Source organism: Saccopteryx leptura, chromosome 3 (genome assembly GCF_036850995.1).
Source record: "Saccopteryx leptura isolate mSacLep1 chromosome 3, mSacLep1_pri_phased_curated, whole genome shotgun sequence".
Classification (NCBI taxonomy): Eukaryota; Metazoa; Chordata; class Mammalia; order Chiroptera; family Emballonuridae; genus Saccopteryx; species Saccopteryx leptura.
This window is the reverse complement of record NC_089505.1, coordinates 120,750,344-120,768,025: the sequence shown is the minus strand read 5'-3', so window position 1 is coordinate 120,768,025 and position 17,682 is coordinate 120,750,344. Positions and strand designations below refer to the sequence as shown.

The 17,682-nt window shown below is 48.5% G+C and overlaps 1 protein-coding gene across 8 annotated transcripts in view; it reads left to right on the top strand.

Moving 5' to 3' along the window:
* Positions 1-17,682, top strand: part of LOC136400071 (MOB kinase activator 3C) — a 59,887-nt gene that overhangs the window by 296 nt on the left and 41,909 nt on the right. For 2 of the 8 annotated variants that reach the window (XM_066376129.1, XM_066376133.1), the window contains exons 1-2: positions 3-234; positions 3,265-3,733. In XM_066376129.1, the coding sequence (XP_066232226.1) occupies positions 3,316-3,733 (418 nt within the window). In that variant the 5' untranslated portion in view covers positions 3-234; positions 3,265-3,315. Of the gene's footprint in view, positions 1-2; positions 235-3,264; positions 3,734-5,787; positions 5,991-6,324; positions 8,203-11,458; positions 11,573-17,226; positions 17,286-17,682 lie in introns of those variants that run through there. The other 6 variants (XM_066376130.1, XM_066376131.1, XM_066376139.1 and 3 more) reach the window with 5 other exon arrangements.

Sequence of the window (17,682 nt, the reverse complement as noted above, 5' to 3'; positions counted from 1 at the left end):
AAGCGGGCTGGCCAGAGCCCTGGGTCCGGGTCCGAGAATCAGAGGGACTAAAGTCGGCGTTGGGGGGGCGGGGTGTGTGTGTGTGTGTGTGTGTGTGTGTGTGTGTGTGTGTGTGTGTACACGGGGGCGTGTCTTCGGGAGCGGAAATATCTGGCCTGCACCTCTGGGTCCTACGACCAGTCTGTCCTGACAGCCCTGGCTGGAGAGCCGTGGCCGGAGACGGACGGCCAAACGGTGGGTTTGGGTGGCCGAGTGTTGAAGGAACAACGCAGACTCGAAATCCCCACCTCTACTTTTCTTTTGGATCTCTGCCCTGTAGCACACACGCGCGCGTGTGCGCGCACATCAGAGCTCTAGGCTGGATTCTAGGTTCAAACTGGGGCCGGCCTGAAGGATAGCAGGTGTAGCCTCTGCAGGGGGCTAAGTGTCAGAAACAGGAAGGGCCACTCTGTGCTTTTCATTTGGGGAGCCCAGATACCCACCCAGGGTGTGAGCCATCACTGACCACTTTAGGAGTAAAAGGACACCCAGAGTTAGAGGCAAAAACCTTGGTTCAAGGAGGGAACCAAGGTTCTGTGAGGGACAGAAACTCAGGGAGGGCATGGGAGTGGGAATTGAAGAGAAACAAGTGGCATAGATAGAAGGGCACCTATCCATCACCCCCCCACCCCCGCTGCCAAGCTTACACTTCCCTGGGAAAAAACTCAGGTCTTGAAATTCTATAGCAGGAAGGTGAGACTCTAGCTCACTGGTCAGGACACCCAAGTTGCTGTGGGGGCAGTGAAGAAGGCTCAGCATGTTAGAACAGGAATTAGGTTGGTCTAATTGGTGTGAAGATACTTCCCTTCTCCCTCCACTTCCCCTCTTTTCCCCTTATCTCCACTAGACCAACAACTCGCTAGTGCAGCCATTGCGGGGAAAATGGTCTTTTTGTCTTGGGCTGAGCCCCACCTTATCCCAGTTCCCTGTTCTGTCATTGGAGATCTTCTGCCTGTAACTTGCTATATGAACACACACTCTTCAAGTCCCCTTTCTGGGGCCTCAGTCTCCCTACCTTTACAAGAAGTGGGTTGGGCCAGATGATTTCTCAGGGTTATTTCAACCCTAAGATTCTTGATTCGGAGCTTTCCTTAAAGCCTGAGCATTGACTATGTGCCAGGCCCTGACATAGGCTGGGGTCGGGGTGGGGGTGGGGGTAGTGGGGGGAGGCTGGAGACAGCAATGGCCAAAGAGCAGCCTCCACTCAAGGAAAAAGAGATCTGGGTTTGTTTGTTAGATAGGGTTGTGGGAGGAGGTAGCATTCAGTCAGTCCATGTGTAGTCAGGCAAAGGGACCAGTGTAAGAAAACTTAGAGGCAGGAAGGGGATGGTAGTGAGGGTAGTGTTCAGGGATCTGCAAGGTGGTTGATATAGGGAAGTGAGGCAGGAAAAGTAGGGTAAGGTGTTGAATGCCAGGGTGAGGGTCTGTTGGTAACCGTCAGTAAAAGGGGCTGGGTGAAGGTGAAGAGCCTAGGGAGCCCACCTAATTGCAAATGTGGGAGATTTTGGAAGCCCCTGGCCCAAGCAGAGTTTAGAATACAGGTGGCAAGTGAAGCATGGAAGTCAGGTCAGGAAGCTCAGGTCCCTCACTGGAGACTGCTTTGGATGAGAAGGCAAGGGGCCCAGGATGGATGAGATGACCTGCCACATCTTTGATGTTTTTTTCAAGAAGACAAGATCCTGCTGGAAGACCTACCCCTACTCTCCAAATTCCTTTCATTTTACTTGACTGTTCCCCTCCTGGTCTGCTTGTTGTGGGTACAATCAAGAACCCTGTTCCAAACTTTTCCACTAGATTGATTATTGCCTGACATGACACCTCCCCCAGTCCATAAGTACTGTGCCTTTGGTCATGTTCTCATCCTCCTTCTCCAATCCTGTCCCAGTATTACTAGAGACACGAAAAAGGAAAATGTTCCAGTGTCAGCTCTGAAGTCAAGGCCAGCCTTTGTTTGTGGCTATATTCAAGCATCAGTCTAAGGCTAGGGTCAGCATTCCCATTGACGAGGGTCAAGACTAGGTAAGAGTTCAACCTGGAGCCAGAGCTCAGTGCATGGTATATACTCAGCCTTAGTGCTCAGTCTGGGATCACGGCCAGTGCTCAGTTTGTGGCTAAGTTCTAGTTTCAGAAGGTACCTGGACCTGCATTTCCCAAGGGCTCACACACTCATAGGAGATGAGAGTCTACCCCAAGAGTACCAGAAACCTGGCCTGTAATGGAGTGACTCACAAAGTTGTATGGCCAAGTCCATGCCTGCTACAGTCATGGTGATGCTGGGCTTAGAACCTAGGACTTCTGCATCCAAGCTTGGGGCTCTGATTGCTGTCCCCAAAGTCTGTTCTGAGTCTGGGATCCTTCAGTTCTAAAAGGCAGAGCAAATTTATCTGAATTCTAGATGGTCCCAGCTGGGTGGCTCCAACTGTACCTCTCAGTTGTAGGCATATAGTGAGTGTCCTAGGAATGTCTATTGATAGTGTCAGGTGCAGAGGGAGGGGCCAGTGCTTGTTGGGGTTTCCGGCTGGAAGAGGCTGGCTTGGGGGGAAGGAGGAAGGATTTCCAGCCAGTGTTGGAGGAAGTGGTGCCCTTCTAGAATTAACACCTCCCCCTTTTCTCTAGCGCCTGCAGCTACGCTCACAGCTGGCCATATGAGAGCCCTTTCCTCTTTCAGGGCAATAAAAGGAAAGGACATTTTTGGTAGAAAAGTCCCTCCTGCTCCCTGGGAATCCCCGGTGGCCGGATGGACTATGAGATATCCCAGAGGAAGCTGAAGGCGGGGTCCCTCCTCCCCTATTCCTAGCACAATGTGCAGCCAGGCTCTCCCACGCTGCACTAGCTGGCCTGTGGGGCTCCCAGAGGTCATCTTGTCCCAGACCCTGCCTTCAGGAGGTACTGCAGGAAGCCTCTGCCACCTCTCTACTGGTCAACAGCAAGTCTGAGGAGCACCTGTTCGGAGCCAAGGCTCAGCCCCTCTGTGAGATGCAATGAATGTGGAGAGGAAACTAAATAAGATGGCAGGGCTGTGGCGCTTAGCAGGGGGAGATAGGGCAGCCTGGAAATAGGGCAGGGGTGCTGAACCAAGGGGATGAGGAGGATTTAGAATCCAGGCAGAGGCTGCAGAGGTGGGCCAAAAGCTGAGAAGTGAGAGGGAAATGATGTGTTGGGAAGTCAAAGCATATTTGGTAAGGACCTGACCACCGTGCTCTCCCATGTCCTTGACCCTGACAGGGCATCTGCAGGTCCTTCCCCTGGACACTTGTCCCTCAGTCCAGCCTGGCCATGGCGCTGTGCCTGAAGCAGGTGTTTGCCAAGGACAAGACATTCAGGCCGCGGAAGCGCTTTGAGCCGGGCACACAGCGCTTTGAGCTATATAAGAAGGCACAGGCATCGCTCAAGTCTGGCCTGGACCTGCGCAGTGTGGTGAGGCTGCCCCCGGGCGAGAATATTGATGACTGGATCGCCGTGCACGTGGTGGACTTCTTCAACCGCATCAACCTCATCTACGGCACCATGGCTGAGCGCTGCAGTGAGACCAGCTGCCCGGTGATGGCCGGAGGTCCCCGCTACGAGTACCGCTGGCAGGACGAGCGCCAGTACCGGAGGCCAGCCAAGCTCTCCGCACCACGCTACATGGCCTTGCTCATGGACTGGATCGAGAGTCTCATCAATGATGAGGATGTCTTTCCCACTCGCGTTGGTGAGTGCCACCTGGCAGGCAAGTCGGGCCGGGCCAGGGAGGGAGGGAGCTACCAGAGCCCATTTCACAGATGGAGCATTTAGTTTGATTAAGCGATTCTGGGAGTGGGGATGGGGAGAGGTTTGTAATTTTCATCCCCATTTTGTAGAAGAGGAAACAGGCTCAGAGAGTTTCATTGTCTACTCAAGATCAGATATCTCAAGCTTTGCCTGCCTGACTCCCAGTTTGAGGCTCTTGTCTAAAGCTTGAGTGCTTCTCTAGGGACCATCCTGGCAAGACGACTGTGATTCTCAGAAACTTCCAGAAGAGGTGCCTCAAGGTTACCCTGCTTGAGCGAACCAGACTTGCAGCCTGCAGGGAGTTCCCTTTGACCCCTGACCTCCGAAAGGGAAGTGGGTGGGGATTGGGTGTGCCTGATGGTATCTCCAGCCCAGGGGTCTCATAGGGCAGAGTTTTCCCTTGTCAGGCCCAAGCCATGGAGCCTTTTCTTATCTCACTGGGCAGCCCAGGCGGGTGAGGGTGGGTCTGGGAGATGAGTGATGTCATCCTTGCCCTGCTTCCCCACCCAAGGGCATCAAAAGAGATGTTGACATGACACTGTGTCCATCACAGCAGATCCACCCCTGCCTGGCCTCACCCCTGTTAAAGCAAAGGGAATCAGAGACTGGTGAGGTAGGTGGTCAAGCCCAGAGGGGAGAAATCTGAATGCTGAGGGAAGCCAGCAGTGAGTCACAATTCAATGCCTGAGGCTCCTCCTCCCCAGCTGGTGGCCTGTCATTTCCTGCACTATCATTTCATACAGGAGGAAACTGAGGCCAGGTGAGGGAAAGTGCATTAAATCAGGAGGGATTCAGAACTACTGCTGTGGTCTCTTGAGGCCTGGGCCCAAAGTGTCTGGATGGGCAGGACAAGTCTGAAGGACCTGGGCTGGGCCTGAAAGGGTGCATGGGAAGGCAGGGCTCAACCCTTTCTGAGAGCAGTGAGGAAGGGGAAGGGATCTATGGAAAGGGGCAGGCCAGTGTGGGCCTGTGTCTGAACTCTCATTCCCTTCTAGCCTTAACCCCCAGGCCTCTGAGACCCCAGATGGCTATGTCTTAACCCTGGGATGGCAAAGAGGGCATGGCCACTAAGATGTCCACCCTGAGTATGGGGGGCTGTGCAAACTATCTTTTACATAGGTCCTGGAGCTTTTCTTGAGCAGGGTCTGTGGCATTTATCTCAGAGAGGTGCTGCAGGGCAATGCAAAGAGGGTTTTGAATCCTGCCTCCAGTCTGTGCTGAGAGTTACGTAGCCTCAGGCAAGTAGCTCTACCTTTCCTCACCTCCATTTTATCTCATCTAGAATGGCTGTCATACCCATTACACCAGTCAAAAGGTGCAGAGGGCTCAGCACAGGCCCTGGCTCACAGATGGAAGTGAAAGTGTTATTGAGTATTTGAAGGAATGAGAGATATCTGAACTAGTTCTTGAAGATTTAGTAATCCCCAGGGTTAGGGGTCTGGGACTGCATTGTGAATGTTGCAAAGAGGAAGGAGTCAGGATGGGGCTGGAGAGGGAGGTCAGGATCCTAAAAGGCCTGAGCAGGCACCATGCTGAGAAGTTAGGGCTTAATCATGAAGGCCCATGTTTTTAAAAATGGACCCCAGATGTTGATAAACTCCCCTTGGAATTGTATGTAAGGGTGTCATGTGAGAGCATCTATAGATACATATATTTCTGGGGAGAGTCTGAGAACTACTTTCTTTCATCATACTCTAAGAAAGGTTGGTCAGTGACCCCCAACCAAGTGGCTGAGTCCTGCTCAGAGTCATGGGAAAATGTGGAAGATGATTTGTATTTCAGTAGAAGAAAGGCAAAGTCAGATTTATGCTTCATTATAAAGGGAAGTATGGGGAAAACAAATCATGATCTCTCTCTGTCTCCCACAGGGAAGTGTGCTAGGGAAGAGGCCATCCTGGGCAAAGGCTGCCTGTATGTGGGAGGACGGGGCTGGGCAGAGTTTCATACCAGGATTTTGATCCTCCCCCCAACTTCTGCCCATCCCTGTCCCCTTAGGAGTTCCCTTTCCCAAGAACTTTCAGCAGGTCTGCACCAAGATCCTGACCCGCCTCTTTCGCGTCTTTGTCCACGTTTACATCCACCACTTCGACAGCATCCTCAGCATGGGAGCTGAGGCACATGTCAACACCTGCTACAAGCACTTCTACTATTTCATCCGCGAATTCAGCCTCGTGGACCAGCGGGAGCTGGAGCCACTGGTGAGGCCAAGCCCCTACTACTCTCGCCTACCAGGGCCAGCCTCTGAGTTTTCAGATCCAAAGGCTACCTGCTTTAAGAACATCCAATACCTAAGTGGATAAATTAGGGGAAGGCAATTCATTTAACAATCACTCTGTACTTTCATAGAGAATTCGTTCAAATGTCAGTTTACAAACCCAGATCTGCAGCCTGGAGTTGGGGTGGGGGTGGAAAGGGGCCAGGTTCAGGGAGAAGAGCAGCCAGTCCCTACGGTTTGCGAAGGGGTTGCCTGGCAGGTTGAGTTCTGATTAACTCTCCATCCCCTCCCCACCCCCCAACCTTGTGTCTCTACAGAGAGAGATGACAGAGCGGATCTGTCACTGAGCCCAGGCCTGGACATTATTGCTCGTCAGATCATCTGAACATAGAGTGGCTAGGGGAGGGGAACCTCGGGAGTCTGGTGGCAAAGGAACTTGAAGGCTCTGGGACCCCTCCACACACCCAAAGCCCCTGGACTTCTGGTTCTCAGGAGTCTGCCCACATGTCCCCTGACTGCTTATGAGTGGAGAAGGGGAGAATTTAAAGGTGGGCAAACAGAAGGAAAGGGGGAGCTAAACCTCCAACATGAAGTCTGGAGGCGGGGTAGACTAGTTTTCCACTCCTTGCTGTAGTCACCTTTCTGTGGTGGTTCCCAAGGCTATCTGGGCACTGTGGATGCAGCTGAGGTGATGGCAAGAAAGGTACAAGAGAGTGAACAGGCTGTGTGTGAGCGAGCACAAATGACTGTGTGTATGTGCGTGTGTGTGTGTGATTTTGACTGTAGGATGTATCTGCGAGAGCTAGCCACCTTAGACCCTCCCTGGCACATAGTAGAACCTCATAAATGTTAGGCAAATGGATTGATGGAAGGAACAAAGGAATGAGGGAGGGAGGGGTGGAGGGATTGGGACCATCAGGCTATGACCACTGTAAGAGTGATGACAGTTCACTGTCCCCGCTCTGTGCGTCCAACAACGTGTGCAAGTATACAAAATGTGGTTGTAGATGGATGCAGCTCTATGTTGGAATCTTCTAGTCTACCCTCTTCCATCAGCCTGAATTCTAGAGAGCAGGTAGGAAGGGGAGCCTTGCCCTGGGCACCTCAATCCCTGGCCCACCACAGATAGGGGTTTCAATTACTCAGCCAGAGATGCCACTCAGCTGTTATTTCGCTCATTCCTCTGCCTCCAAAAGGGCCTGATTATAGACAGCCTCTGGTGGTTGGGGTGGTCCCTTCTGTCCACACTGGTCCTCTGGTTCTTAAATTGGGAATCACATATTCCAATCTAGCTCCTAGAATTTATAAATTTGGTTTCCAGGGTCTGAAACCCAGCACAGAATAATCATCCAACCCAAGGATCTAGTGGAACCTGAGTTGGGAAATTCTTGAGTCTTGTCCCCATTCCAGGACATTGAGGCCCATGTGGCTAGTGAATGGACTCTTCCTGCAAGTACTTGCCTCCTTTCCATCTATCCTGAGACATTCCAGTAGGTTGGCTCTCAGAGCCTCGCTGCTCACAGAGAAACTAGAATGTTCATTCAGTACTCCATTACTCAGCACCCCCATGCCCAGACCTACAGATGGGGAAATTAGGTAGGGACAAGGCCCTACCGCCCAGAGGCCAAGATGCTGGGAGGCCAAGATGGAGATCCAGAAACAACCTGAGGATTATCTAGTTTCGTTCACAGAATCTTCCACATATATAAGAGGAAACTGAAGCCAGGAGGAGAAGAGGGAGAAACTGTCCTAGGCTTCACAGAAAGGCTTTGTGAAGCTGGAGTAGAAACTAGGGCTCTGAGTCCCACCGTGGGGCCTGTGGATTGCTACATTGAGATGAGAAGCACATGAAAAGAGGGTTTGACAGCCCCTCTCCAGGATACAACTGTTCCTGCTTTGAGCAGGGATTTCTAGCCTAATGCCAGAGTGCCCCACTGTCCCTCAGGTCTGCTAGGGTTATCTGCTGAGCCAAACCTCCAAAATCATGCCCCTCTCCATGGCCCAGCAGCTGCCTGATCTCTGGGGAAGCAGATGGGACTCCTGGAGGCAGCCAGCTGGACCTGGGACAGCTGCCTCCAGAGAAGTTCCCAAAGGCTCTGGATTGGGGTGGGGTGAGGTGGGGGGATGATCAAAGATTTCCCCAGGGAGAACTGTGGATTGGAAGATGGATTCTAGGCTGTGGCCGGTGTTGATTGCAGAAGGGGGTGGGTAGGGTGGGAAAGAAGGGGGCTATCTATTTTTGTGAAACAGAGGGAAGACTTTATTGTTATTTTTGGTAAAATAAAGGAGACAAACTAAAGCAGCACTGGTGGGAATCTGTGGTCTGGGTGCCACATGGCTCCTGGGCAGGCAGTGGAAGGAACTGTGCCAGAAGGGGACAGACAGGGAGGGCTTTTGGTCCTGGGCCATGTGGAATGCTGGCTGGGATGGTCATGTCTGGCCCAGCTCTCCAGGGTGGAGATACCAAGATTTTCCCAGGGTTCTGGGAACTCTAGATCTAGGATTTCTGGGCAAGGCTAGGATCCTAGGAGTTGGGAAAACTGACCCTTACCTTCAGGGAACTCAGTCTCTTGGGAGAGTTTTCTTGTTTCAGCTCAGATCACCTGGCTCTGGCTGTTCTCACCCCCTTAATCTGGGTGGTTTATTGGAGTTAACCGATTAAGGAATGGGGCAGAAACACAGACCTAACCCTAGTCACAGCAGAGGAAGCCCTTCTCAAGAAAAGGCAGTTTGTTGGGGAGAGCAGGACATAGGGCTGATTCCTGACCTTATTCCCCAGGAGACACTGGAGTCTCTAAGCTCACGTCTTGCCTTCATTCCACTGCTCCTTACTCTCAACTTCCCAGATGAGTTGAAAATAGCTCACTTAAGTAGAGCTCTCTCCTCTACCTAAGAAGGAGACAGGCTGGCTTTGTGCAGCTGCTCTCCTAGAAGGCAGAGGCTTAGGTTACAGTCCTAGCCCAGACTGGAACTATGGCAGGCCCCTCCAGACCTCAGTTTCCCCTATTTCATGACCAGGAGTGGGAGCAAGGAAATGATTGATTCTGATTCTAAGGTTCAGTTTTCGCAATCTCTGAATCATTCACAATAATAGCAATAATAACTAATACTATGTGTCAGGTACAGTTCTAAATGCTTGACATATAATAGCTTGTTGAATCAAATCTGTCTTTGGCTAGCTGCCTAGCTCCCTTCTTGGTACCCAGTATACCTCCTTTCATCGCTCTATGATCTAAAAGACCTCCACTATGCTGCCCCTTCTTCTAGCTCACCAAAGAGGCCCCAGTTCAGCTTTCTAACAGGTGGCTCTTCTTGCACATTTCCTATGACAGGTCACTCACACCTCCTCAACTACTGGACAGCTCAGACTCTTAGAATGTTCAGGTTCTGGGATCATAGTTGTTTTGAAATACACCATGGCAGTGAGGGTAGATAAGGCCTGTTCCTTACAAGCTCTCACAAAACTGCTTTGAGAAATTCAGAGAGGAATGCTTAGAGAAGACAGAGGTAGAGAGGAAGAAGGATACAGAAGAGAGAAAAGAGTCCCCTCCCCCTTACATAGGGCAAAACTTGGCAGAAGACGGTAAAGGGAGAGAATGTATTAGGAGTAGAGGAACAGTTTGGTTGAGCAGCCAAGCTGTGGAAGGCTTTGTTTTCCTGGATCCACAAAACTATTTGGAACAGGGAATAAGAAAGCAAGCCAGTCTGACCAGGCAGTGGCGCAGTGTATAGAGCATCCAACTGGGACTCAGAGGACCCAGGTTCTAAACCCTGAGGTTGCTGGCTTGAGCACGGGCTTACCAGCTTGAGCATGGGTCACTGGCTAGAGGGTGGGATCATAGGCATGACCCTATGGTTGCTGGCTTGAGCCCAAAGGTCGCTGGTTTGAAGCCCAAGGTCACTGGCTTGAAGCCCAAAGTTGCTGGCTTGAGCAAGGGGTCACTCACTCTGCTCTAGTCCCCCCCCCCCCCATCAAGGCACTAATGAGAAAGCAAACAATGAACAACTAAGGTGCTGCAACGAAGAATTGATGCTCCTCATCTTTCTCCCTTCCTGTCTGTCTGTCCCTATCTGTCCCACTCACCCCCTCTTTCTGTCACAAAAGAAAAGAAAGAAGGAAGGAAGGAAGGAAAGAAGGAAGGAAGGAAGGAAGAAAAAGAAGAAAGAAAGAAAAAAGAAAGAGAAAAAGAAAGAAAGAAAAAGCCATTCTCCCCACATCTTCGTGCAGATGAGTAAAGGCTGCCCTACTATCCTTGGCCCTCATGAACCCTGTGGCCTCTTTGAGGTTTCCTGCTGCCACTGCCACTTCCCCAGGACCTGTAGGTAGCGTGTGGTGAAGGGAGCCACAAGCATGGCTGGAACTCCACATGCTTTGAGGGAGCCCTTCTTGAGCCCTTCCTGAGTTCCCCAGAGTCCTTTCTGGTATTAACTGAACTTTTTTGCCATAGGGGATACATAACAATTTTGAGAACCTGGATTAGAACATGGGCCTGATTGGCTCAGGAGCAGCTGGTTATAAGGACATTCAGGGAACAGAATGGGAACAGGCCAGAATGGCCTCTGAGGACATGAAACTTGGATGGGCCCAGAAAGTGATGGTAGCAGAAATCAGATATACAGGGGACTTCAGGTTGGGCTGAAGGATTCTGGAAGTGACTGAATACAGACACTTGGGAGAAGAATCCCTGCTCCAGCCTTTACCTAGAATAGGAATTCTAGCAAAGCTGTGAATGTTCTCTAATGTTCCAGACCTCCTTCCATTATACAGATGAGAAGACTGAGTCAAGAAGGGAAAAGGGAACAAATGTTTTTCAAATGGATGACAGGGAAAGAAGTCCTAAGGGGCTCTTTAACAAGCATTGATTACCAAACTCTCACAACAATCCTGAGACAAGCAGGGAAGGGTTGGTTATTTACTTGCATTTCACAACAGGAAACACACTAGAGTCAGGACCTGAATCAAACCCAAGTCAGCACTCTCATTACCTCATCACACTTGCATCCTGGGAGAGGACTGGGGAATGGTTTTTGTAGTTGATTTTCTCCTAGAAATGAACTTCTAATTCTTTTTATTTTGAACGACTGGAGGAATGCTTTACTCAAGAAGAAATTCTCATGGTGAAATTATAGGCACTCAAACCTTGTAAGACTGACAGCATATCCCCGTATGTTAAAGACATTTTAAAAATTCCTTCCTGGCATGCAGAAGCTCTTGGTAAATGTTAATTACACCTGCTATTTTCTGGCCTCCTCCCTTCTAGCGCTTCCCTGGCTTCCCGACCTTCACTAGAAAAGAGCTTCAGAGTCTAAGCCCCACCCCCGTACCAGCAATCTCCCGCCTGCCCCCTATCCCGCCTGCGCCGTTTACTCTTCTCGCCCCACCCTCTCCCTGGGCGGAGCCATCAGGGAGCAGGCGCAGGTCCGCCCCCTCGCGCTCCTCCGCCGCCGGGCCCGCCCCTCAGGTTTAGTACCGCCTCTTTCGTGTTTCTTGGCGGAGCGATCTGCAGGTGGGAGCGCGAGACCAACCCAGTAACGAGTCCGCTGAGGGGAACACCGGGCATTGAGGTATCTCTGCGAGTGAAACAAGGTTTGGGGCGGGAGCGGCACATCTCTTGAGTCTGTGCCCCGGGACGGAGAAATGAGGGCCTTCACAACAGCCCGAGGTCACTACTCCCTTCTGCTGTGGCGTCAGCCAAGGGGACGTTTCTTTGAGGCTCCGTCTTCTCAGGGCTCCGTCTGTGACGAGCTCAGGGCACGGCGTGTGTCCCCGGTCAGAGCTTAGGTCGTGACAGGTGCCCTACGTCGGAACTCGGTCTGAGACGGAGCCCCTGTCAGACTGTATGGCTGAGTTCAAGTGTCAGGCAGTCCAACATCGTGAATAGTTTTCACTGTGAGGAACTCCTCCTGTTTTGTAGTACATTATTTTAAAGTTAACTGTTTTCATTTTAAAGCTCCTGACATGCGCTGTGTGGGTCGCTGTACAGTGAGGAGAGAGTAGTGTCAGGTGTGGTCTCTGTCCTTAAGGAGGGAGTTTCCAGGCTTCCTGTCAGTAGCTGGGCCAGCACGGGCGACAGGAATGAAGTGTTGAAAGTGCTTGGTTCTGGGTCAGGCAGTCCTGGGTTCAGATCCCACCTCTGCCACTTCCTATCCGTGCGTCCTCAGGCAAGTCATTTACCCTCTCAGGGCTTTAATTTCTCCTATATAAAAAGGGCAAAGTAGGGTCATTGTGAAAGTTGAATAAAATTACATGTCACCTAGTATGCCACCTGACATGAAATAGGTGTGAGTTATGTGAACTAGGTCACTTTGGAGAGGCCTTGCTGAGAGACAAGGTGACCTGAGTCCTCCTGAAGTCTTGATGGGATTTTGAGGTGGAACCGACCTTGCAGAATGGGAAGGGAACTGATGCTTATTAACCATTGCCAACGTGCCGAATGACATGCTGGGCAGTTGATCTATATTGTCTCATGAGCTCCTCAGCCATCAGCCAGGTGCTTTCAGCCCCACTACCATTAGCATCAGCTTCTCTAACAGGGGCTAAGCTGTAAGTGATGTAAAGTAGAGAACCAGGGTTGGGTTTTTATATGGAGCTGGACCCGCTGAAGACCTGGGCACCCCACGTTTCCAACTTATTCCACATCAGTTCTTCCCTCACAGAGATCCAGAGGGAAATTGGGTTCTTGACTTGGATTGGAAGCCTGTTTTAGTTCTCTAGAAGATTTTAACAGTTAGAGTAACTGGCAAGCGATCATCTCTTGAAGTCAGATTGCATGAAGCTGGATGGACCACGGCAGAAACTCTGTGAACAGGAGCTGATGGATTCCAGCACATGCTTCCGAAGTGCATAGTAATCTAGTAACTTGATTCCTTTTGCATCCTCTTTATGGGTGCCCATATGATCTTCCTGAGACACTGTTCTCATCATTTTCTATCTCTACTCAGAAACCTTGGTGACCTTCATTGCCTACTATATAGAGTTTGGACTAACCTCCCTGTGACCCACTCAAAACAAACTACTTTTTCTTATTCAAACGCTCCATGCATTTTTCCTTTGCTTATATTCGCTTTCTGAAGTTCCCTGCTCCTTCTCATCTTTCAAGGCCCATCTCATGTGATCTGTCAATGACACTTCTCTGAAGCCCCTGCTGGATTAGTTGCCCCTTCTCATCTTCTGTAGCAAAGGACACAGCTCGAATATAGCACTGTTTACTCTCTGCCTTGGGGTTATCATTTCAGATGCACTCTGAGTGCATTGGTGGCAAGTGACTATGTCTGTTTCATCCCTCCTCTGCCGGGCAGAGGCCTCTGTAGTGTTTGTGGGTTGGATGAGTCAGTGAAATTTTTTATTTACTCGCTTTGGTTTTTGTTCTATGAGCTTTCAGGTTCAGAGTGGGCCTCTGTGGTTTTCCTTCCCTTTGTGCCTAAGGAGAGCCCCTGGTATAGACTGATTATGCCCTAATTACAGACCTCAGTGGCAAGAAAGTGCAGGTATTCTGCACAAGAAAGAATTCTTCTTTGCTGCTGTTGTTTTCAGGCTCTTGTCTTGACTTTGCTGTGAGTTTTGTTGGAAGGGAGGTGGTGCTCTCTTCAGGGACCTGCATTGAGTATGATACAGTTCACAAACGGGAAAGCGCACAGGTGTTTTACTAAACAGTTGTCCTGTCCTTGGCCTTGGCCCCTTCCATCTGGGACCAGCAGCTACACATTCATATTTTTCCTTGACAACAGCTTCAGCATATGGAACAGAAGGCTCTTTGTTGTTCATAGAAAAATATACGTCATTGAAAGTAGAAGGGGCAAAGGAACCATCTGGTTCTACCTCTTTACTTTTACAGAAAGGGAAAGGCCCAGATCAGGATTGCACAAAGAATCAGTAAGTGGTGGAAATAGACTGGAAGTGAGAAGTCCTGGCTCTTTGTTTTTTCCAGTCTAACTATTAATATAGCTAACATTTATTGAGTGCTTACTATGTGACAGATACTATTTACTGGTAAGTGCTTTATACAGGGTGGGGCAAAAGTAGGTTAATAGTTGTGACTACTTGAAACACAGAGTTTATTCTTGTATTATTACTTATTTTATTATATTATTTTCAATGTGAACAACTGTAAAACCTGCTTTTGCTCCACCATGTATGTAACATCTCAAAATTCTTATTTTATAAATTTGGAAACAAGCAGGTAGAAATTATTCAGATCTACTTAGGATTCTACAACTCTGGTTTTTTTTGTTTGTTTGTTTGTTTTACAGAGACAGAGTCAGAGAGAGGGATAGACAGGGACAGACAGACAGGAATAGAGAGATGAGAAGCATCAATCATTAGTTTTTCATTGTGCATTGCGACACCTTAGTTGTTCATTGATTGCTTTCTCATATGTGCCTTGATTGTGGGCCTTCAGCAGACCGAGTAACCCCTTGCTCGAGCCAGTGACCTTGGGTCCACGCTGGTGAGCTTTTGCTCAAACCAGATGAGCCTGCACTCAAGCTGGCGACCTCGGGGTCTCGAACCTGGGTCCTCCGCATCCCAGTCCAACGCTGTATCCACTGCACCACCGCCTGGTCAGGCAACACAACTCTGGTTTTTAATATGGTTTTAATGGCAGTCATCCCATAACCAGCTGAGTGGAACAGTTCTCCAAAGAGCCTGCTCCCAAGTCACCCTACCTGTGAAAGAGTGCTGTCCTCCCAGTTATATTCTGGAAGGATTCATGGGAGCAGTCCAGAGTGTGTTGAAAGGAATGAAGCAAGCTGACATGGGTATTGGAGGATCTTAGTTTAGGAACATTAGTATACTTTTAAAATTGCATGTTTATCAAGTCAGGCGATAAATGTAGAGTTTTAAAGTAAACTTAGTCCAGAACCTTTCTTTAAAGAATCCCAGTCAAGGGTGGCAAGATTCCATTTGATAGACAAATATTGAAGTCTAGCAATATACAAGACCCTGCTATTGAGAACTATACACAGGAAAACCTCACATTTCCTGTCCTCCTTTAAGTAACTGTCTTCATAGAGCCTTCTCCCTCCAGTGTAGTTGGGAAGATAGATAAGGACATAAATAACTGAAATCAGACTGACTGTGGTAAATGCAATAAAAGAATGTAAACAAAGTGGGAGTTTGGGAGAAGGAGAAATCAATCCCAACACGACCAAAGGGGGTCCAGAGAAGGATTCCTAAAGGTGAAAAATTTATGTTGAGCCTTAGAGAAAGTTAATTCCTGTGAGAAAGGAGCTGCTTGATCAGAGACCTAGAAGTAGAAATGAAATGAATGTGTGTGTGTGTTTTGGGAAAGAGCAATGGATTTGCTGAGGAGTGAAAATAAGCTGAAGTGGTGGTTTGTGCCCAAAATGTAGAAAAGGGAGTGGGAAGAACACTGACATTACCAAGTGCCTGCTCTGCTTTGTGGCTTGCAATATGTTAGATGCTTTAGACACTGTAATTTAATTAATCCTCACAGTCCCGTAATATGGGGATATTTATCCCCAATTTAAAAATGAAAAAACCAGATCTCAGAAAGATTAAAATGACTTGCCCAAGGTCAAGTGGCTAGGAAGTAGCAGAGCTCAGTCCACACCTACAAGTATTAGATTCAAAGACCTGTATTCTTTCTTCGTTGTGCTACAAGGCTCCACAGGCCATGACTAGGGCGCTGTTTACCTTGGCTGCAGAATGGAGGCTAGACTGAAACAAAGAGGTCCCAGAACGGGAACATCAGTGAGAACGCTGTTGGAATAGTTCAGTTCAGGTTTAAACTTGGAAAGATTGACCTACATGGAAAATGCCTGGTCTAGGGCTGCTTGATTGTTTTAATATATGAGCGTTATGGCAGCTCCTGTAGTACCATAAATCCGTGTATTTCTGTTCTTAGCTAGTAGGATCTTAGAACCAGTTCATAGAGGCTTCTGGCAGCCTTGTAGTTCAGGCATAGGTGCTAATGTGAGATTAGCTATCCATTAAAAAAGTGTCCAGGGAGGCCTGACCAGGCAGTGGCGCAGTGGATAGAGCGTCGGACTGGGATGCGGAGGACCCAGGTTTGAGACTCCAAGGTCAGCAGCTTGAGCGCAGGCTCATCTGGTTTGAGCAAAAGCTCACCAGCTTGGACCCAAGGTCGCTGGCTCGAGCAAGGGGTTATTCAGTCTGCTGAAGGCCTGCAGTCAAGGCACATATGAGAAAGCAATCAATGAACAACTAAGGTGTCGCAGCGAAAAACTGATGATTGATGCTTCTCATCTCTTTCTCCGTTCCTGTCTGTCTGCCCCTCTCTCTGACTCTCTCTCTCTGTCTCTGTAAAAAAAAAAAAAAAAAAAAAAGTGTCCAGGGAGGGACTCATTTGGAACATACTATTCCTTCATTTTCTTACCCTCAAATTCAACAAGAATATATAATGGAGGAAAGAGTACTATACAGTACTTGGAATCAAGAGGCTGGCATTCAAGTCCTGGCTCTACTCATTATCATCTTGTGAGTCCACAATCTCAGCTTCTTTCTCTGTAATATGGGGGTTTTTTAGGTTCACTTCTGAGCTCTCTTTTCTTGCTAATGTCATGTGTTAAGAAATTGCTCTTCCTGGCCTCGGGCAGTATAAGGAAGTAGCTGACAATGTGAATCTGGATTCAGAGAAACTAAGGTTTAAATTCTAGCTTCTCATCCTTCTTATAGTGAGATAGTAGTTAGGTATGTAGACTCTGCCTGGGTTTTAGCCCTGGCTCTATCACTTGCTAGCTATGTGACTTGGGCAAGTTATTTAACCTTCCTGGGTCTCAGTTCTTTCATCTGTAAAGTGGATGTGAAATGGGAATACAGATATTACCTATCTCATGGGGTTGTTGTGAGGATTGAGACAACTTATATTAAGCATTTAGCACAGTGCCTGGTATAGGTGTTTAGTGAACATTAGCTTTAATGGCAATAATATTAACAATTATTATTTATGCCCAGTTAGACATTGTTTTTATAGAATCTTTATTTATTAGGGCATTTTCCCACTGTCTTATTCTGACACGGTTGCCTTCTCTTTCTTCCTATTGCCCCATCAGGAAACTTTGAAATACTAGATTGTTCATCACAGGATTGCGAAGCATGACATGTAGAAAAGTTCCTGTATGAAAAGGGTCAATACAAAGTCTTTTGGCCCATTAGAAAATTTTACCTGACTTGTGGTTATCCACCTCTCTCCACAGGAAACAGGAACAGAGCCACGTACTTATTCCCTTTTGCACAGCCTTCAACAAAAGTGCTAAGCAAGACCTTCCAGTTCACTTACCAAAAAGTACAATAACGGTATCTCTGGAAAAGTGGTGCCTAATTTGGTTTTTCTTCCTCTCCTCCTTAAATCCTAGCATAAACTTAAGCCATTTTTTCTTGTTTCATTTTTCATGAATATGGAAAAGTTTCTTCTGATTATAAAGGGAAGATGAGGTCAAGATTTTCTCATGAGAACCTTTTGTGTACTTAAAGCCAGAATTGAGTTAGGCTTCATCTTCTCTTCTCCAGGCTAAACAGCCTTGGTTTCTTTTACCTCACTCTTAAAACCTATTTTCCGTTGCTTGGATCCCATTGGTCATGCTTCTTTTCTTTCTCTTCGGTTTTTTTCTACTTCTTGGCAATAACCCAGACTGTGCTTACTTTTATTAGTCTGCTAATAAAAGTCCAACTAAAGCAGTTTAAGGCAAGAAAA